A 22335-nucleotide genomic window follows, 5' to 3' on the forward strand; every position below is an offset into this window, starting at 1 on the left:
TTGGGTGGGGGGAGGGCAGCTTGGGAAAGACTAATCCTCCACCTGATGCTACTTTTAATTCTGAGTTAGACATCAAAGGCAACCTGATCAGTATTTAAATCATACAGCCACGGGGGAAGGGTCTGGGTTAGGGGTGGGGTAACGGGGGGGAGGGGGAGAGAATGTGTCATTACTTGGAAAAAACAATTTTCAGACTATCTAGATAATCTATAGTGTTTAAATAATCATTATCGTATAGAAACCGACTGGACTGGTAAACATCACTGAAGTTCCAATCGGATGCAATGCAGTGTGTGGTGCAGTGTAACTGAACCCTGCTGATAGAGATGACACTGACATAAAGTTTATTACAATTTTTACATGTCCTTCTTACCCGTCACCACCATCTGCTAACATGTCTGTTCCTCTTTGCTCGGCAGCTATGGCCTTGGCATCGGGCATGCCGACTCGTTCCAGGAAGCACAGTGCAGGGTCAGCTCGCATGGAATTGTACTTCTCGTAGCCTGTGCCATCCCCACCAGCCCACACAGGACATGTACAGAAACAGCAAAAGGGCCGTCACTGATAAAATCATAGCACTGCCATGATACACCAAGTTTGGCTCTCAAATGAGATGATCATTTATGAACCTTGTTTTAGTCGAGTATTCCACAGAATGCTCACTACAGGGCACGTTTTTAGGGGGGAACCATGTGACATTTCAGAGAGGTTTTATCTAAATGACCGCAAACATTAATGGAAACACAGGTTCAAAATAACTGCAAGATGCCTAGGAAGATTTTTGACCCTATTTTCCCCAAGATCTAATTCTGCTTGACATTTAAAAGGCTTCCTCACGCTCCTTTACGACCTCTGTAGGGTACTCTGTGTCTACCCCATCCTCCTGTGGATGGCTTCCGTCCTGAGGAACTCACACCACTGGCTGAAAATCCCTGTCTACGTAAGGCCAGCGAACCTGTCTTATTAGGTTTAGGATGATGCATGTCAGTAAGATGACACTGTTCTCTCTATGGTTTTCAAACTGCAATTTGCTTTTTGACTGCCCAAGCTGACTAGATGTAAAATGGCAGATCCCAACAGTGCACTGCGGGAAAATGATTTTTAGGCTGAGCTCACAAAACGCGGCTGCAGTACGTAGGCAGAACAGCACAATTCAATTAGGATGTGTACTACAACACACCGCTCCTAACTGCTGTAGCGCCGCAAGCCAAACTGTAATCATGAAAGGTTTTATAAGCCATCATTCTCCCCTTTAGTCAGGCTGGGCTGCTGAGAATACCTCCGCGACCTCCAGAGAATTGGGATTATAATCAGGAATCGCTCACTGTATATATCATGCCAGTTCTGCATCCCCAGCCTTTCAAAGTTAACAAGGCTGCATCCCACTCAGGGGAGCCGTGAGTTCTCAGCACTGACATTTGTGAAATATTGCTTGGAACAAAGCCCAGGAGGCACTTGTACAGATTAATAGCAGAGGTTAAGCCCACCGTCCACTTTGACACGGGTTGGCAGAGCTAGCAAGGGGAGCCGTGCTGGAAGCAAAGTTTAGGGAGAGCTATAGGACAACTTGGCTATTATTAAAACAAATATGGTTTTGGTTTTATTTACAGCCAAGAAAGAAATGTTTTCTTCTCAAATACTCAACAAACATTCAAAAACAGCATCTGATATTTACAGTTCATATTAGATTTTTAGTACAGGAAAATGGTAGAAGCCAAGAGTCCTTTGGAACTATCCTCATTAATATTATGACTTTGGAAAAGGGTATGCAAAGAGCTCTAACAACAAAGCCACATAGTCAAGATGTGGTCACATGAAACATCACTTACCGTGTTTGAACACTCCAATTAGGAGGGACTTATCTGCTTCCTTATCCCACCAATCTGTGGGGACTTCAGCATGGAAGGGTTCAGGTATCCACACATCAGCTTCACTATAAAGACACAGTTCATGTCATATTTAAAATACACATTATATTAGAAAAGAATTCTAAGTAGCAACAAACATGATACACCAGCCCACCGTGTCCCCTTCCTGCAACATGCATCTGAGTATCATGAAGAGCAATGAGCAAAGGCTACAAGAAAAGGTGTAAGCCAGTTGCTTCCTACCATGGCCTGAGATGGACTTCATAGCAGTGTCCCCTTTTAAAGGTCACCTCAGAACACCAGTAATGTGGTTTACACTTTTTTATCTGTACCACGTACATGGGAACGAGCTTTTCCTGATTCCCACTGCATCCCCACGCTCACAGGGTAGAAATTGCATTCCAGGTGCAAAAAAGGAGATGCGCTACTCATGGTTTATGGTCGTTCCGAAACACAATCGGCCGTGTTTTCCGACCACTCGGATTATTACCGGGAGGTATGGGACGGTATGCGCTTGCACTAACCTTGAGTCAGCACCCTCTAAAATCTTATCTGCCTGGTCTCCTATAACTTCTTGTCTTAGGTAGTACAGCATGCGGACACGCAGCAGGACCCTGGAGAGGAAGACAGAGGGGGGAAAAAGTTCTTAACTTCAGGACTGTTTGCCAACAGTGGCTTTTGGCAGCTGCTGCTGTTCATCCATCATCCTGCCAAGGCTGATTAGCCATGCTGTATGGTAGGCTTGAAGCGTGACAGATGGTGGCACATAATCACCTCTGTGTGGTGCTTTCTGCTGGCTTCCAACAGGCCTGCCTGGCAACCGCTCACGCTGCACAGAGAGGGACCGAGCTCAGCCCAGCCTGGGCGCACTTCATTTAGTTTTACCTAGTGCAGCTTGTGAAGTTTAGACACGTACCCTACCATTGCCTCTGAAGTATTGAAGCAAGTTTGTAAACAACTGAGCAGATGGCTTTCAGTAACTGTTCTGCTTCATTATCTCATAAAATTTCCTCAGCTGCTGCCTTAATACCATTTTTGGAAGCACATCAGAAGTTGTAGGAATAAACGAGATATAAAATCTGGTTTTACTACCTTACAATAAACCCTCAATATGGAATGTCAGGTTTTTTAGATTATACAACTTTGCTTCCGAGAAAGGAAGATGGTGATGGGGGTGGGGTATGGGAGGTGGATCCTCACTCTTCTCTCTTAAGGAATATTAAATATTATTTATTCCTTCTAGTTCATATTACCTGGAAGCCTAGGTTGTAGCTTAAAAAATAATAAAAGGATACAAAGGAGGTTAAATTGTGTCCAATTCATTGATGTTCTTAGTCATTTTCAAGGAATCAGCTTCTAAAAACCCATGGAATTCTAGGAACCAGATTTCCATTCTCACTTGGATTCCCTCAATGGCTTAAACTTAATTCTTTCAGTAAAGCCCACCTGGTAAATCCCAAAGGCCCGTGTCTACTCTGAGTCTAGCTAGCATCTCCTGCTGGACAGCTCCTGATGTGCATTCGGGACTGATATTTGAAGACTTACCTCCTTGACTGTGAGTAAATGGTAATACTGAATGCTATTTTCCCTATCTGGGTATGATCCTATCATACACTTACAGGATGTTTTATAGCGGATGCATCACATTTGTGTATACTACCTCATCTGATCTTCACAATAATCCTACAATGAAGTGGGGCATGCTACTACTTTACAAACATGAAAATGGAGGATAACAGAAAAGCAGTGACGTATCCAAGGTCACAGAGTTACCTTCAAGCATGGACCACTTGGGATTAGGCCTTCTGACTACCACCTCACAGTGTCTCAGGACGTGGCAGGTGCCCTTGAAAATGTCAAAATGATAACTAGGGGCAGCTTCATCAAAATAGACTACTTTTGCATACATAAATAGGTACTCCATGATATGCCTTCCTCTCTGACCAGTATCTGCTTTTGAGCAACACTTGTTCAGGATGGACAAAGTGTGAGGCTATGAACATCTGAATAAGCTCCAATGTATATAGTCATTTTGGGTATTTCATTTTAATTAAAAAAAATTTCTTTGGTAAGATTAAAAATTAGCTGTGCCACACTGAACTGGCAAAAGAAAACAGTATGGGGCCTCCACGGCTGGTACTTTTTTTCTTCTCTGGCTAGAGAAGAATTTATAGGCCAGATCTCCTGACAGAGGATGCTCGGAAAGGGTAGTTCCAAAGGAAGTGCCCTCCACCTTTGGCTGGATTCTCTCTCTATATTTTTTTTTAAACTAAAACTCAGCACAGTGGCAATGATCTGAATGGTTTCTCTCCCTTTTGATAGAAGACAAAGTTTTCTTCTTTGGGAGGAATTTTAGTTACACGGAGACCTTTAGGAGTTAACTGTGAATATTACCTTACTTCTAGAGGAAAAAATTCAAATCAGTTCAACTGGCAACTCAATGGTACCAGCAGGATAACAAAGTAGCCAGGAGGTGGGCCTGACCCTAAGGAGTTCACACTTGGTAAGCCCGACAGACCAGACTACTAACGAGTCCCCAAACCTCATTCACATTTGATGGGCAATCCCACTAGTGACTATTTCTGGACCTGCATCTGGTTCAAGACCACACATAGTAGTTTCTCTGTCTCTTGAAACTTTTGAAGAGAACTAGCCAGTTATTTTCTAGGAGGTCCCTCGATTTGGGTTTCATTTTCTCTTACCAGTCATCTACATTTCCCCACTTTAGATCCTAGGAAGTTGTAGGGCATGACCTTCTAGGAAAACTGGACCACTTGCTTGTCCCAGAGAGGAAACAGCCAGCCTTGCTAGGCTTTCCCTAAGACTGGGCAAAGAGCACACTAGCTACATCTCACGCACTAATGAGGGAGGATACTCTAAGAAAGTGTGCTACTGATGTTAGAATGGGAAATTTAAAACTACCACCTCCATCACTCTGGGATCCAGGCACAGGAGCCATTTTTCCCATACCAAACCACTTCACTTCCGGTTTGTATGAATCCAGAACTCAGAAGGTTATTGACCCAAAGTTCACATAAACCACAGGAAATGGAAGTTTTCTAAGAGCTGTAAGTGGGGCAGGATTTTAGGGAGAACTATTATTCCACAGCAGTAACAACAGTTTCCAAGGTACCAAAATGGTTTGAGATAATGGTTTTAAAGACTCAAAAAGGAAAAAATTTGTCAGTCAAAATCTAGCAATAGTGATCAAAAGTAGGCCCTGAAAGCACTCTCATATTTAAAAAAGGATTAGAACCATTAATCACTGCAAGCCAGGAATTATATTCCATGAAAGGCTTGGGATGACCCCGTGGAGAAGGCAGGCTTCTGAGGTGGGCGGCACTGCCCTCATCTATTCTGGAAGTCCAATCTGGCTCTGCCCCTTAACTAGCTGAGACTAGTTACCAGAGTCTCCAATTGCTTGTCAGGTAAATGGGGAGAAAGAGCGCTACTTACCTTAGACAAGTCACACAGATAATGCATGTGAAGTATTTGGCACACTGCCAGTTATTATGTGCTCTGACTTTTGTTGCTACTTTTTAGAGAAATACACATTTATTTATACTCTGGCTGTATCTAGTTGAGATCTTGTTGTAGAGCTCTGTGTGGTTAACAAGGAAAGTGAGTCTTAAAGAGGCTACGGAATTTGCCGAAGGCCTCACAAAGCTACAAGTGGTGGAGCTGTTCAGTGCTGGCTAGTGTACTGATTCTCAAAAATACATGTTCACAGCAATGGAAGAAGAATCGCCACATGCAGATGTTAGTTTAATACAAAGATAGTTAACAAAGCTCCAAGCAACGAAATAAATACAGATCTAATATAACACCTCTTGGTTACAACTTAGTTGTCTGCAACATTTACAGCAGCATTGCTCACAATAGCCAAAAGGCGTCCATCAACTCCAGTGCCCATCGACGGACGAATGGATAAACAAAATGTGGTCTACATGTACAATGGAGTATTATTTGGCCACAAAAAAGGAAAAATGTGCTGGTACAGCTACAACATGGATGAATCTCAGAAACATTATGCTAGGTGAAGTCAGCCAGACCTATAAAGACATATATATATTCTGTGATTCCACTTACAAGGTGCCTAGAATAGGCAAATTTGTAGAGGCAGAAAGAATGGTAGTTGCCAGGGTCTTGGGCAGGGAGGGTGGCGAAGGAGGTGGGGGCAAGCTGCCGTCTAATAGGTGCAAAATTTACACTGGGGTCAGTGAAATGGTTTGGGGTAACAAGAGTGCTGATGGGTACACTGCATTTTGAATATAATTAATACCAATGAGTCACATACTTACAAATGGTTAAAATGGGCAGCTATGTATGTACTATTATTTAAAAAAAAATAGCGCTATGTATCTACTATTATTTAAAAAAAAAAAAAAAAAAAAAGAATCCGTCATCTAAAGGTATGCCATCACATGAGCTGGCATCATGTTTCAAGGAAAACACTAAAGATGTACAAAACCAGGAACTACAAAACCAGGAACTACAAATGTCAACTGTATACATCCTTTCAAGACGTACTTATTACAGTGGTGCTTTAGGTGTTTCTTGTAGCTGTCCTCCTGGAACAAGGCGTCTGGGTTGCAGCCAGCCAGCCAGTCGGCATCCTGCACCACTGGATGTGTGCTCTGGGCTTTTACCTTCTTTCCTTTCCTTCCCCGTGGCACTGGGGCTGATAAACCTAGAATCAGAGTTATAATAACAATAACAATAATAATAGAAGTTTTTTATAACTCCAATTACAGACAGCAGGAAGCAGACCTACCAGAGTGATTGACCAAGGCTCGCGTCTGGCCATCAGCCGTGGGTGTGATCAAATCCCAGATGAAGCTTTTGATATTCTCATCCCCCTTGTAGTGATTGAGACAGTACACAAGGATGGTCCTGCAGATGGTTTCCACGTCTTGCTCAGTGAGCTGACGCTTGTAGCGCCCATGGGAAAGGATATCTGTCCACCGTCCCCAACTGCAAAGCAAATATTCAGCATGTAAGAAGAGGGTGCCTTTCAGTTCAGATTTGGGGCTTCATTCTGAGTCAGGTAGCAGAGTTAGGGAATCTTGGGTCAAACTGGTAGCACTTAAAACAAAACTGGCCATAATTGACAGCTGGTGATGGGAAAGTACTTCAGGACACCCGAGTCAAACACACTGGTGGCGGAGCAGGGCCCTAGCTTGTTGCCTGGAGCAGAGCATCACTGAAGTCCCGCCCATGGGGCTACCACAGGCTCTCCCGGGAGATTTGGGTGGCAGCCACAACCCTGGGTGAGGAGAAACGAGCCAGGCCCCAGACACTGTCCACTCGGCCTCATGCTGCCACTTGGCTGGTGTGCTCCAATGCGGACCAGCTATTTGCCATGTGTGGCGACCCAAGTCTAGGACATGATGCTGAGGGGGAATGGTTAGTTTCACTCTACCTCACAGGGATACTGTGATAACCAGTGAAAGACTGAACTGGCTTGAGTTTCCTTTCTGAAACAGGGAGCGCTGGTTCCCAAGTACAAGAGCATTCATGGACAGCACGTTTAGCCAACTCTCAGGCCCTTGTGTTAAATGGACAGGAGGAAGGACTGCACACAGAATGAAATAGAGAGCACACCACTGAACCCTAATAGTCTACTTGGGGTTATAACACCGGGCAGAAACAGCGCTGTGCTCTTTGATCCAGGTGCCATGGCGTGAGAGCACACAACAGATGGGCAGATGCTGTCTGCACTGTGTCTCCTCCAGGCCACATCTCAGGATGGAAGCCAGCCTCTCTCCTACCTTCCTCAGGGGCCCAGGGCTGTGCACGGCGAGGGCCACCTCGGCTGTGGTCCCAGCCCTGGACGGGTCCTCTCTGGCTTCTATGAATTCTCAGTTCCTCACCCTGCAGGAGCAGTCCTCAACTTCAGGCCTTTCGACACAATGTTCTCTCTGCCTGGAACTCTCTCCTCGCTGCCCAGCACCCAACTCTCTCTCCTACATGGACTAACCCACAATGTCCACCTATCAAGTCACATCGCTGTCTGTGGAATTCCTTCTTGTATTCCCTGAAGATCAAAAGTGGGGGGATGATACCAGAGCTGTGTCTTAAAGGAGCGACATGCTTTTCCCCTCCATCTGCACAGTCTTCCTGGCCATGGCACCATCACGGTTTCCTGCCACATTTGTTTGTTCACCTGCCTTGAGGCAAGGGCCGTGACTGTCCTACTCCCAGGTTTCTTGAGTATCCTAGCACAGTGCCCCGCCTCCAGTAGGGGTTTCCTACAGAGTAATGCCCAGGGGAGGAGGGAAAGACACTGTGCTTTGTGTATACTTCTTAGCTTTAGGAATTATTGATGTGTTCCATTCCTAAAGTAACCAGCAAAATTCTCAACTGTGATCGTTGGCTTGAAACATCCAAGCTGGTGCAAATTAGCAAAAGGCTCAGGTGTCTGTCCACCACATAAGAACAGACAAGAGAGAATTGTCTAGATTCTTATAGATAATCAGCTGAGATATAGAAGGTGCTTCAGTTGAACTTCATTTATTCCATAAAAAAATCACTGATCTGGCACTCAATGTATCTGCTGGCATTGCACTCTTCCCTGAGGACCTAGAGAAAAGAGTCCTGGGCTTCCTGGAGCTCTAACTGGGGCTCCAGCAGGAGAGCCTGCTACTCTTAGTCATAAAACAATGTGATGAAAAAAAAAAAACAACAACAACGTGATGAGTGTGATGGAACGTGCAAGCCAGACTCTCTGGTAGAGTGCCGAGGAGATGCCTGTGCTGGATGTCAACGACAGGAGCTGTTGGGCAGATCAAGTCTGTGCGATGGGGCGGGGGTAAGGGGGTGGGGAGTGGGCTGCTGCTCTAGGCAGTGGAAGAACTTGTAGAATGACAGAGATAAGACCTGAGGCAGAGCATGGCACACTGAAGGAAATGAAGTGGGCTGTCCCAACAGAGGCCTGGGCCACCCACAGAAAGGACCAACAGGACAGATGAGAGCCAGATCAGAGCTCTGTGTGCCATGTTAACAGAACGTATGTATTTACTCTGAAACTACTGATAATCAATCCACTGCAAGAAATAATCAAAAGCAGGATATCATCAGATCTACAGAAATGGCATTTTGGTGGTAGTTTTTTTATTTGAATAGAGCTTGCCTGCAGACCCATAAAATGCCAGAGAATTCTTATTTGCAGATTCAGATATTTTAGTGAGCACCTTGCCATCATTCAAAGCATCATTCAAAGCAAAGACTCAGAGATGAATTAGATATGGATCCTGACTTTCAGAGACATGTTGTCCAGCAGAAGTACAACTCAGAGTTGAAATAACCATCCATTTATGTTTCAGATGAGTTAGAAGAGCCTTATAACTGAGATGATTGCCTTTAACAACTCTTTATAGCAGAGAAATACTAAAAGACCACCACAGTTGAAAATTTTATGCGAAGAAGCTAAAGTAGGAAAAGGTTTTGTAATTCTGAGACTTTGTTCTGAGTTATTATTCACCAACAAGTATATTTGGATCTGACATAATTCTTTAAGGGACAAATTCGTGCTCCCTCAAATCCACGAGGATATGAATGACTTGTGACCACTTTGACTGATCAGCCCTGAGCCCTATCAAAGTTGCTGCAAAGTCATTTGCTTGACTGCACTATAGGGAATCACAGAAATCCAAACACAAACACGATTTTTTCTACGCTGATTAGAGTTCTAGTATTTAAAATAAAATTCTGTTTTTCATGTAAGCCTGACTTACCCATAGACGAGCAGATTCTTCTCAACTCTAAAGCACTCACTCCTCGCGTAGCCCTGGGACCTGTCCTGGGGCCGCCTCGGCTTTGTGCAAGGCTTCTCTTCAGAATCACTTTCCAAGTCTGAAAATTCCATCAGCTCGTCTTCCTTCACTGCACTGTATAGCCTGGTTTGCTTCCTCACTCTTGGAGTGTCAATAACCAGGTTGTTCTAAAAAAGATAGCAGATAAATCTGAAACTTCTAAAAAAGCATCCCTTGGGTTAGATTAGATAGGGCTTTGAATGGGAACCTCTCACTCACCCTCCCATTTAAGGCATCAATATCCAATTCAGCCTTCTTAGCCCACTTTTGCCAGAAATTTGGATCATCCAAGGAAATATCTGTTCTATTTCCAGATGCAACAAAACTGGCCTAAAGGAGAAAAAATATGCATTACTTTGAGATGCTTTTCTCGGAGGCAAAATGCAAAGTAGCTTTCATTTACTCATTCAGCCAAACATGTATGCATTCCTGCACTGTGTGCCAGATGCTGCAGTCAGTGGGCTAGGATGAAAGCGCTACCGTCCCTCAGGTAGCTCTCTGTCCAGGGGTTTAAATAGATCAGGAAGTGAAAGATGACAGTACAGCATATTCGGTGACGGGTGACAATGGTACATATAGGTACGACAGTTATCCACGGGAGGGACCAGGTTCATGAGGGGATGCAGCAACGGCACTGCTGGGAAGAAAGAAGAGGCTCCCCAGAATATAATTCCTGGGTCAGGCTAGAACAGGAAAGTATGTGGAAATGTTTGTGACAGAGCATGTGCAAAGGCTCAGAAGAAAAGAAATGCAATTGTGTCATGTGGCTGGTGATAAGAGTAGTCAGGGGAGAGCAGCTAAAGGTCAAGCTGGCGAGGCAGACGGAAACCAGGTCATGCAGGGCCTTGCATGTCCTGTTAATGAGGCCGGAACTCTATCCTGAGATAGCAGTGGACTCTTTCAAAATGGAAATCATCTCAAGATGGACACAATCACATCCAAAGCCACCTGTTTAAGAGCTCATACTGATGTCCTGGGACATGGGAGGTTACTGCAGTGGTTTACAGAGGAAGCAGCTCTATAGACTGAAAATGGCTCCACAGAAGTGGAGAAAAGGAGACAGTCCAGAAATGTTTACTCTTTAAAAAGTAAAATGAAAGCAGTTAGAATCTGGGTGGATGTGAAGCATATAAAATAGGTGGAGGAGGTGGGGGGTTTGGGGTGGTGGTGGGAGGCGGCAGTGGCCAAGAAAAACCTCTGTAGCCAACTTGGCATATGAACAGCATTAGTCAGGCGAAGTAACCGGGGGTGTGAGTTGAAAATGCACATACACAGAGGGTGGAGAGACAGGCGTGAGGAATCTGCTTTTGCACAAACTGAATCTGAAGTACCTGTGAGGACAGAGAACAGAACCGGGAAAGAGGCTGAAAGACATGAGAGAGAAGGTCCGGCACAGAGCCCAGAAGAGGGAACCTTTCAAGACTGGAGTAGCTGGGACAACTGGATGTCCATAGGGAAAGGGAAGGAGACGGGCCCCTATCTTACACCACAGGCAAAAGTTCACTCAAAAGAGATCACAGACCTAAATGTAAGGGCGAAAACTATAAAACTCGCAAGGAAAGAGCAAATCATTGTGAAGTTAGGTTAGACGACATATCAAAAGCGTGAACAATAAAAGAAAAAATGGGTAAACTGGACTTTATTGAAACTAAAAACCATTAAGAAAAGACTGGGAGAAAATACCTGGGAGAAAATACTTGCAAATCATATTGCCTAATGAGAAACTTCTATCCAGAATTTTAAAAGAATTCTTAATATTCAATAATAAAAGCCAAGTAACTCAAAAGGTGAATAAAAGACCTGTACAGACATTTTACCAAAAATGATATACAAATTGGTCAACAAGCACATGAAAAGATGCTCAATAGCATCAGAGAAGGCAGATCAAACTAGAGTGGGTGATCACTTCACACTAATATGGCTATAATCAGAAAATCAGAAAATAAAAAGTGTTGGTGAGGATATGGAGAAACTGGAACCCTAAATCACTGTTGGTGTAAAGAGAAAATGGTACAGTCACCAGAAAACAGTCTGTCAGTTCCTCAAAGTGTTAAACCTGGAGTTAACATATGACCCAGCAATTCTATTTATAGTAGATACATGAGAGAAATGAAAAGATACTTCCACATAAAAACCTGTTCATAAATTCTTGAAACAATGTTATTCACAGTAACTCCAAAATAGAGACAACCCAAATTTCATTACCAGCTAGTGAATGGATAAACAACCCCAATGCCCATTATCAACTGCTAACAGAGGTACATCTATATAACAGAACGACGTTCAGCAGAACAAGGGAACTGACACATGCTACAACACAGATGAATCTCAAAAACACTATGCTGAGTGAAGGAAGCCAGACACAAAAGACCACATGTTATATGATTCTGTTTTGTAAAATGTCCAGAGTAGGCAAATCTAGAGAAAGGAGATTAGTGGTTGCCAAGGACTTGGCAGGGGAGGGGCAAGGGGAGGGGAGGAGGGAGAGGCTGGTTGCTAATGGGCAAGAGGTTCTGGGGCGATTGAAACACTCTAGATTTAGATGTGGTAATGGCTGCACAAGTCTGCAAATTTGGTAAAGGCACTGAATCATACATTTAAAATTGGTGAATTTTATGCCAAGTGAATTACATTTCAATTAAGCTGTTAAAAATAAAGGTGTAAAGGGGGCCTGGGTGTGGATAGGCGGAACTATGCACAGGGGAAGCCTCAGAAGGTGCTCTCAGTCAAGTAGCGGGAAGGAAGGCTGGGTGGTGACCTTCACCAGAGCTGGTCTAATGACAGGGTGGGGGAGGGGTGCAAGCTGGAAGTTGAAAAATTAGCAGAAAAGCAGGTGGTGGGGACAGCTAGTACAAATAACATTCATGTGGATTTTAGCTATGAAAGAAGGGTTATAGAGCTGTAGCTGGAGGGCAACATGAGATGAGAGGCTTTTTTGATAGGAGTGACTCAACTGTTCTTATAGGCTATGTCAGGATCTCAGGAAACAAAATTATGTCAGAGCAGGAGCTCCAGAAGTGGAGAGGGTGGGATCAAGGACAGAGGAAGCAGATATGAGGTCAAGGTGAGGGTGACTACTAGGGCCATATACAGAGAAGGGAACCCAAAATGTACACAAAGAATCTTCTATGCATCAGCAGCTCCACAGAGATGTCAAAATTACCCTCTTAATTCTTAAAGAGCAAATGTTACATATGCACCTTAGGGGCACTTTATAAGATCCTGCTTTAGGTGAACTCTATTATGATTCTACAGAAAGCCTGTCTCTTCAGATTAATTCGCACCTTAGCAAATGTGGAGCCTTTCCCTTCAGACTCAATGGTGATAGTGTGGGTTCGCCGCAGGAGAATCTGATCAATATCTTCTTCACAGAATTTAGACCCTTCATCCTCCTCATCCATGAGTGCACCATAGGCCCCTTTCCGTAGCAGATCTTCTATTTCTTTCTTAGAAAGTTGTTGTACCTGTTTTAGAGAGATATTTTAAATAATTCAGAACTGAAATGTTTGTAGATGACACAAATGCTTCATTGTACTTAAGGAGGATAAACCTGACTCATAAAAAAGAAAATGTGACAAAATAGGCTGAAAATATTGAGGCTGAAAAGTAATTCAATGCTGGACAATTTCTTACTATTAGCTAAATAAAGTTAAGGCGCCAGAATAAACAAATGGTCTAGGCAAGTGTGGATTACCCCATTGGTAGCGTTTTCTCTCCCACTCATGGACTGCAGCACAGCTTTATCCAGGCCGAGCTTCAAACTAGCCTTGTCGAACATTTCCCTTTCATAAGAATTTCTTGTAATCAGCCTGTAGATTTTCACAGATTTGCTCTGTCCTATTCTATGACATCTAGCCTGAGCCTGAAAGAAAAAGGAAATGAATGGTTACCAAAGAAAGAAAAGACTCAAGTGTCAGTTATAAGAGCACCCGTTCCAATAAGCAGAGGTGCAGTACAGAAGGTTAACACACTAAGAAATTACTTTTACGTTACTAGTAAATTGATTACCACTTGGTTCATTTGCCCAACCATGGGATGCTACCTGAGTGACTACACAACTTTAATTTATTGGTTTGACTGGGGATTCTTCATCATAATGGAATAACTTAAAAAAAAAAAAAAGAAAAGAAAAGAAAAGAAAAGAAAAGAAAAGAAAAGAAAAGAAAAGAAAAGGCATCAGGACGATTTTTGTGTATCTTTACCTGGAGATCATTTTGGGGATTCCAGTCGGAATCAAAGATGATGCAGGTATCAGCAGCAGTAAGATTAATGCCTAAACCTCCTGCCCTTGTACACAGGAGGAAAACAAACCGATCAGAATCAGGTTTGGAGAATCTGTCGATAGCTGCCTGGCGGAGATTTCCTCTCACTCTGCCGTCGATCCTTTCGTATGGGTACCTAGAAAACGTCAGGATTAACAAGAAGGCCTGCCGCATGGCTACAGCACGCTTGTTTCTTTTTGTAAAGAATATTACAACATGGGATATATACCATCTGAATATTATTTATCAGAAATAATTTCAGAGCAAACAGGTTTCATTGTAGTTTGGGATATAATTGGTTGAATGCTCAAAAATCAAATTTTATTTTATGTCCTCCCTAGTTAAATAACTTAAGTCTAAAAATTGCTGACCCCTCTTACAGTCAAATAACAAACAATTTTAATTTTAGGTAAGAACCATTTTCCCCTAGTCAAATCAAAGAAATGGGAAACAAAATTGCCATTAAAAGTATGCAGAGTCCTACTGTAGTCACCACATAGAATAACAGCTATGTACATCGACAGTTTTGAAAAAGAGATGTGACACATTTTTCCCCACCCCATCCCCTCTATTATGAATGTCACTCTGAGGTGAGCCACTTGGAGCCCCATGAAAGGTCATTTTTTATTTCCTTTTTATTCTTACGGTGCGGTGGCCTCACCGTCTTTGAATGAGGTAGTCTTCCAGTATGTCCAAGCAGCGCACCATCTGGGAAAAGATAAGCACCCTGTGGCCACCAGCCTTCAGTTTTGGCAGCAGCTTGTCAATCAGCACTAGCTTGCCAGCAGCCTGGATCATCGCCTGGAGCTGAAAATCTGGAGAGTCTGCATTGTGTGTTTCTTTAAACTCTTCCAAAATTTTCTCTTCAGCACCTGCAGAGATTGGACAGCATAACGTGAATACTGTAAAAGGTTTTTATTACTAAAAACAATGAACTTGCTTTCAAAACCCACTGCTAACTATAGGAACCAGGATGCCATACTCATGTTTATGAATATGAATCCATCCGCTTACTAAAAGTCAGGTCTAACACAAAACCATGAAAGTATAAAAGGGATCAAAGTTTTAAGCACAACACATTTAAACATTTGGGGGGGAAAAAAACCACATTTTCCAACAAACAAATGTTTGCTGTCTGTAGAAACTGAATTTCAACAACAGACTGTCAAGCCAGAAGTGGCAGAAACAAGCCAAGGGCCAGATACCTACAGAAAATTTGGAACCTAAATTGCTAAAGAAATGAAGAACTGTTTACTAGCTGAATATAAACACAAACAACAAAATCTGTTCTGAAGCTAAGAAACAAGGGAATAGAGTTCTAATAATTACAGTGTCAGGGCAGTAGTTTTTGTATATAACTGTATGTAAACATAGCCAAAAGGAGGGCAACAAAAAGCAATTCCTTTTCGAGGATAATTTTTAGGGATTTTTTTAGGGGTTCTGAACATACTTCTTCTATTGCAATCTCTAAACCTCCTTCCATGTCCATTCTCATCTGAGAGTTTCATGAGGTACCAAAATTCTATCCTGAAGTGGCAAAAGCTTTTCAAGTGTTTAAAAAACAACAGCAGCAAATGACCTTGTTTCACGTAAGGCTTCTATGCCTATGTACGTCACCCTCTTTTTCTCATTAGCCTCATGCAGATGATTTCTGCTTGTTCAAAGACTTGGGTGCATCAGAGAAGCCTCAAGAGAATGACATTGTCAGAAGAGCAGTGCTTACATAACTGCCCCCAACCCCAAACACACACAGGCTAAGCTTCCTTCAACTACTTAGGTGGCTTAGCTAGAATTAGACGGCACCAGTCTGGCCACCTCCCATCCCTGGAGTTAATCGGCCAGGGCTGCTGTGCTCAGCGCCTCTCCCTAAGGATGGGGGGTAGGGTCACCTATTCTTTGGAAAATACAAACAAATCCACCTAATGGGATTGGTTCCCAGCCCTCGACTCTCCCAGAAAGTGTAAACTACTCTTCTTAGCACGGGGTTTAAACGTGTGAACTAACAATACATGTGATGAGTATGCATAAATCTCAAAGGGGGCTTAAAAGTTAAGTGAGTCAGACCCTCATGGCCTCTAGGACAGAACTTCCACAAGCAGCAATGTAAGTAAGAAAAGTGCCATCCTATTTCCACTCTAACGGCACTTGCGCAAATTAAGTTATGGCATGGTCATATGCAGAAATACAGCTTGTTAATTATTACAACAGAGAATCTTACTGAGATCAGATTAAAGTCGCTTTATGCCCTTACCCAGGCACTAAGGCCTCAGCAAAGCACACTGTTACTTGTGAAGAAGGGGGCTTGGCTGAAAATGCTACTCTGGGTCAGAATGGTTAGTCCCTCACTACCTTTTCCACATGAATCAGAAGCTCTTCTCTAAGTGGGGGAAAAACAGGGAAAGGTTTTGTAAAAACAAAATGTTGTTGAAGAGCATTAGCAGGAATGTCCCTGATGATAGAATGTTCTTGAATAAAGTTGAATAATATTTTTCAAAACATAAAATTTAGAAATCTAGGTCCTGGATTCAGGACAAGACAGCCCTCAGGAAACAAGAGAAATAGATTTAAGTCTGTGTCTTACATTAGGTCTTTTTAAAAAGTTTGTTCTTGTGCAATATAGTATAAGCTCTTTACAATTCAGAAATAGATTTTGCTCCTGGTATTCGGCTATTTTTTTTGTCTATATGAAAATTATAACTCAGAATCAAAATATAGTATATTGGTTTAAAACAAGCTAAGAAAAAAAATAAATAAAACAAGCTAAGGACCAAAGAATGTTTTTCACAAATGAAATAATCATTTTGAAAAGATAAGTAAAAGACATTTGAATAATTTTATTAAAAAACTGAAAATACAAATAATTTCTCAAATTAGCAGAGAAATTTTTTTCACTTTAACTTTATTCTGAGATGAGAAAAGTAACTTTCTTGCTTTTTGATTGCTACTAATGATTTCTCATCTTATAAAGAATAGTCAAAATTAAAATACATTTGTCCCTACCTGACAAAAGCTACAGCTGAATTTATCAATCCAGCTCTTTGTTATGAATTCAAGGTGTTTTGTTTTTTTAAAAGATTTTATTTATTTCTTCATGAGAGACACAGAGAGAGAGGGGCAGAGACACAGGCAGAGGGAGAAGCAGGCTCCATGCAGGGAGCCCAATGTGGGACTCGATCCCAAGTCTCCAGGATCACGCCCTGGGCCGAAGGCAGGTGCTAAACCACTGAGCCACCCAGGCTGCCCTGAATTCAAGGTTCTTAAAGTGCAGGCAGTTTTAAAAATATTAGCAAACATATTTCCTATATGATTCCTGTAGCACTATATTTATTATAGCCAGAATGTAGGAAAGAAGGGTGGTGAAGGTATTGAAGAGAAAGCAATTTCTACCTTGCAACATCACAGCCAAACTGCCCAATTTACCATTTATCTTGATGTTAGATTTGCAAATATCAATCTGAAAATTAGCTGGAAATAGGTTATGATAAGCCAAAATACTTTGTTGACACTGCCCTAAATTAAAGTACTATTCACGCTACATTTCAAAATGTGTGTGTGTCTCAAAGACAAATTGAAACGAGTGTGCACTCACTTGAAGCGAGTGTGGAAATCTGACTTAAACAGATGGTCACTGTGAAAACAGTACCTGCGATGGTAGCTAGCTATAACAAGAAATTATTATCTGGCCAATGTCATCCAGCCACAAACAAGAAATAATTTTCTTTCAAAGATTACCAAAAAAAGAGTTAGGATTATTTATCTGAAATTCATCCCATCATGCAAGCTTCAGCTTATTTTCTTTCTGCCTATTCTTTTTTTTTTTTTTTAAGATTTTATTTATGTATTCATGAGAGACACAGAGAGAGAGGCAGAGACACAGGCAGAGGGAGAAGCAGGCTCCATGCAGGGAGCCTGATGTGGGACTCGATCCTGGGACTCCAGGATCACGCCCTGGGCCAAAGGCAAGCGTTCAACTGCTGCCACCCAGGGATCCCTTTCTGCCTCTTCTTCTCTGTGCTGCTCAGATCTCCAACAACGACAACAAATGACCCTGATGTCACTCCTAACCATTAGGGGACCTTGACCAAGTTTTCAACATTATTTGTACTCTCACATAGGGAACCTAAAACTGGACATTCCACTCTCTTGAGGCTGGGGCCAGTAACTGTAACTGCATTTATGTTTCCCAGTTACCTGCTACCCTGATCTAATAAAGCAACAAGTAGCAACAATTAGCCAGTACTCACAGTGCACCCCCCAAAACTGCGCTAAGCACTTAAGATATCAACCCACATTTAAAATATTACTCAGTTTGTGTTCTACCATCCTTTCTAATTTTCTTCCCTCTGCTTTACTTATATTACACCATATGTCACCAACTTATGCATATAGTTGCTTCTACTTTCCACAATTACCAAAATGTTATGCTTTCCTGAATTGAACTTTAGCTTGATGGGGGCTGCTTGACTCTGCCACCACCAATAGGAATTTCGATTTAAACTTCAACACTGAAAACTTCCTTGAATCAGCTCAGTTACATGTGTAGAGGTGGCAGCCCATCAGTATACCTTCTACTCCAGATTGTGGATGAAAATGGGAGGTACTGGCCGTAGAGCAACCTCAGTGAAACCCAACATCCACATGAGCTACCCAGGCAGTTGTAACGCCTACTGTGTGTGTATATACTTTCAGCTTCTCAGCATAGAGGTATATAAAGACACACTGCTTAACAGATTCTTCATAACCTGTAGGCACAGAACACTGACCCCAAGGTGTGACCAACTAGGACAACTGCCACAGACCCAAATTTTAGAAATCCTAAAAAACTCATGGTCAACAATGAATTAAATAAGATGACCCTGAAGAGCAATCAGCCAAGGAAGAGACGACTCCTCCCCCGAATGTTCAATGCATATAATGAGCACGTAAGCAGACCAGGTAAACTTGAGAGAGCTGCAAGCGGGTATCTGACAACTATCACTGAGGTCAACCCTTTCACACACATCCTGCTCGCAGCATTTAAGCTCTTTTGTGAGTGTCCTCCTGTGCCCCGTGGACGCTACTATTCCTCATTTTCTTTTCACCAGATATTAAATGCAAAAGTGTGCATCTGTCACACATGTATTGTGCTTTACTCACACCATCAGTCACCCTAAGCCCCAACTCCACCTCCCCACCTCAGGAATAGACAGGTCAACACTCACAATAATGGCCTTATAGGCTCTTAAACACACAGTGATTAGTAGGCTGGCAGCATTAAACATATAATTATCACACACGATACTCTCTTTAGAAGACAAAGCTAAAAGCACAAAGTCTGAAAAGGAAATTCATCGATGTCACACCACAACAATGAGCTCAGGTGCTATGCTGAGACAGTCTTGCAGGTGTGGACCATTCTGTCATTTAATAACAGGAACATGGGGGTCTGAGATGCCTGACAGGTGTGTATGTCATGAATGGGGGCGGGGAGTGGAGGATGGGATTCTTTAAATTAGCTGCCTCTGAACTTCATGGATTGTGATAAAGACAAAACTAAGCTTTGTTCCTACTCACCTAGAAAGGAACCTAATGGCGTTGCCAGCCATTTGCAATCACACACAAACACCCCAACTCAGCCGGCCATCACCTTTCTTTAACCCATATTAACTCCGGCCAGCAGGGCAGGCAGCAAGAGCCTTCTAGCAGGTCTTTCCCCGCTCCCTCCCATCTGTTTTATATGATGTTGCCAGATCAATCATCCTGAATCATTTCTCAGCTCAAACACTAGCCATGGTTCTCCACTGTCTGCAGACAAAAGCCAAATTCCATGACCTAGCCTCGAAGCCTTTCCATAGCTGGGGCCACTATGTGCCTCAGGTTCCCTGTCCCACTGCTTCTTACATGGACTTTATACTTTGGGCAAGTTCCCCCTTTGTTTTCCTGCTTCTTTGTCTTTGCTCATGTTATTACATCAGCCTAAATGCCCTTCTCTTTTCTGCCCTTCACTGGCAAACCCCTTCCCACCCCCACAGGCTTGTCTCAATTGCTTTCTCTGTGGCTTCTCTAATCCCCATCCCTGACAAGCCTGAAGACTCTCATATCCTCCAATGTCCCACATATCACATGTATGCCATATTTATCCCTTTAATGATTTTCGGAAGTACATAATACAGGTTTTTACTCAAATCAGTTACAGGACACTATCAATTTAGTTAAGAAAACAGGAAGACTGTAAAGTATTCATCAGTAACAGAAACAAACTGTTAGCAAAGTTTTTGAATGATCTCTCATTCTTAGGGAATAGGTCCTAGAGGTCTCTAGACTGAAATTTCCTGCAGACAGCTGCCAGCTGCCTTCTCGCACCAGTTCCTCTTTAACTTCTCTGATTTACACACACACACACACACACACACACACCAAAGTCTCTGCTGAGGCTAATCTCTCTTTAACTATGAGCACTGTTGGTGATTTTTAGGTATGAGCACCCACACCTCCTTCCAAGGGGTAAGACACAGAGTCAGGAAAGTAGGAGAACAGCGAGCTGAGGTCCTGCTGCTGCAGGGATCAGAAGGTGCAATGGTCCCTTGCCTGTAGCCACCACAGAAGCAGGCGTCACGAAGAACAGGAAGCTGGTGAAACCCACGTTGAGATGACAGGATCCAGTAATGACCACAAACCATCAAGTCCCCTGTCTGGAGGACAAACAGGACTTCTGGAGCTCTGTCATTTAAACACATTCGCTGGTGCATAGGCTTACCGTTAATAAGGTATGGATGATTGCAGCACTTCCGTAACTCCATCATAGTGTTTAAAAGGTTAGGTACATTAGCTTGACCACCACCTTTGGAAAGAAATGTGAAATTCTTCTCAAGGATGGCTCGGTAATATTTCTTCTGAATGTTTGTTAGCTCAACTTCAATAATAGTTTCTTCTTTGGGGGCCAAGTTCTTTTCTACATCCTCCTTGAGACGTCGCAACATCATTGGCTTTAGAATAGCCTGGAGTTTTTGCACCTAAAAAAGGACCTTAAGTAAATACTGGAATCATGATTCGCTTGCATGCTGAAACATATTCTAATGTAAAAAATCAGGATTATGCTATTCATTTACCATTGGTTTTCACTTGTCAAAGCCCAATAAGGGTATGAAGGCACTGATCTCTCAGCTTGCATGACAGAAGAGTATGAAGGTTGAATGAGTCCAGGTTAAATGGCCTATTTCAGCTACCTGAGAGCCCGAAAAGCCAAAGGCCTGACAAGCACACAGCAGAAAAGAACCCAATTTATTCACTGAGCTTCCCTTCTGTTTGTCTCAAGCCACAGGGATGATGAGGAAGAAGGAAGAGGTGATGTCATGGAGTGTTATGCCTCAGTTCCCTTCCCTTCTAGAAAAAGCTAAGTGAACGAGTAGGCCAGGTGTTACCTACTCCCTCCACCAATAGGAAGGCAGAGAGGTCTCTCTGGTTCTCGTTTCTGTTGATTGGCATTTGGATATACAGCACACAAGACAGTTTTTATTTTAGGAAAAGCAAAAACAAAACAGACTTCACTCAACTAAACTAAGAGGCTTTAGACAATAAATTATGGAGGGGTGAAGGGGAGGACATAAAGACTAAGATTGCAAGTGTATCTCCATCTCTGTTTCAAATACAGTATAATAATAAATACCACAGAACTCTTAGGATGTATAAAATAATTAACTGCTTTTCATATACAATACCTCACTTCTCACAGAAATCCTGTGGGGGTAGTTTATTTTTTTATTTTTTATTTTTTTTAAAGATTTATTTATTTATTCTATGATAGACATAGAGAGAGAGAGAGAGAGGCAGAGACACAGGAGGAGGGAGAAGCAGGCTCCATGCCAGGAGCCCGACATGGGACTCAATCCCGGGACTCCAGGATCGCGCCCTGGGCCAAAGGCAGGCGCTGAACTGCTGAGCCACCCAGGGATCCCTGTGAGGGTAGTTTAAATGAAAACATGTAGACTCAGAAAAGTAAGCAATATGACCAAGTATACATAGCCAAGAAATAAGACTAGAATTTCAAAACTCCACGAGGCAAATAACTATAATTTCCATGGCTTCTAACACTGTGGTCAAAAGTATACACAGCAAAATCATTTACCCGAATAGCATGGCAGTCTATGAGAATTACATGAACAGGTAAGTAACCTCTCCCAACAGATCTCAACAGCCCCTCATGAGGGTAAACAGACAACAGAACAAGAAAACCTTCCATAACAAAGACCCAGAACGTCCAAGGAGAGGAGATATAAAGCTCACTTAACTAAGTAGGTGAGAAAAAGCTCATATAATTTATATTTTTAAAAAGCTAAATAGCAATGCGTTGTCATTTATTTCATGGGTTAATCTTCAAATTATATGACTAACGTACAAAGTAGATGTGATAAG

General features: G+C 42.5%; 1 protein-coding gene across 3 annotated transcripts in view; it reads right to left on the reverse strand.

Moving 5' to 3' along the window:
* The window catches only part of CHD7 (chromodomain helicase DNA binding protein 7), a 192200-nt gene that overhangs the window by 15323 nt on the left and 154542 nt on the right, over window positions 1-22335 (reverse strand). For all 3 annotated transcript variants that reach the window (XM_077876852.1, XM_077876850.1, XM_077876851.1), the window contains exons 15-26: window positions 20681-20936; window positions 14606-14816; window positions 13885-14080; window positions 13377-13544; window positions 12967-13146; window positions 9902-10012; window positions 9605-9810; window positions 6643-6842; window positions 6399-6558; window positions 2393-2482; window positions 1830-1933; window positions 374-503 (exon numbers count right to left, since the gene is read on the reverse strand). In XM_077876852.1, the coding sequence (XP_077732978.1) occupies window positions 374-503; window positions 1830-1933; window positions 2393-2482; window positions 6399-6558; window positions 6643-6842; window positions 9605-9810; window positions 9902-10012; window positions 12967-13146; window positions 13377-13544; window positions 13885-14080; window positions 14606-14816; window positions 20681-20936 (2012 nt within the window). The remainder of the gene's footprint in view (window positions 1-373; window positions 504-1829; window positions 1934-2392; window positions 2483-6398; window positions 6559-6642; window positions 6843-9604; window positions 9811-9901; window positions 10013-12966; window positions 13147-13376; window positions 13545-13884; window positions 14081-14605; window positions 14817-20680; window positions 20937-22335) is intronic.

This window comes from Canis aureus, chromosome 28 (genome assembly GCF_053574225.1).
Source record: "Canis aureus isolate CA01 chromosome 28, VMU_Caureus_v.1.0, whole genome shotgun sequence".
NCBI lineage: Eukaryota > Metazoa > Chordata > Mammalia > Carnivora > Canidae > Canis > Canis aureus.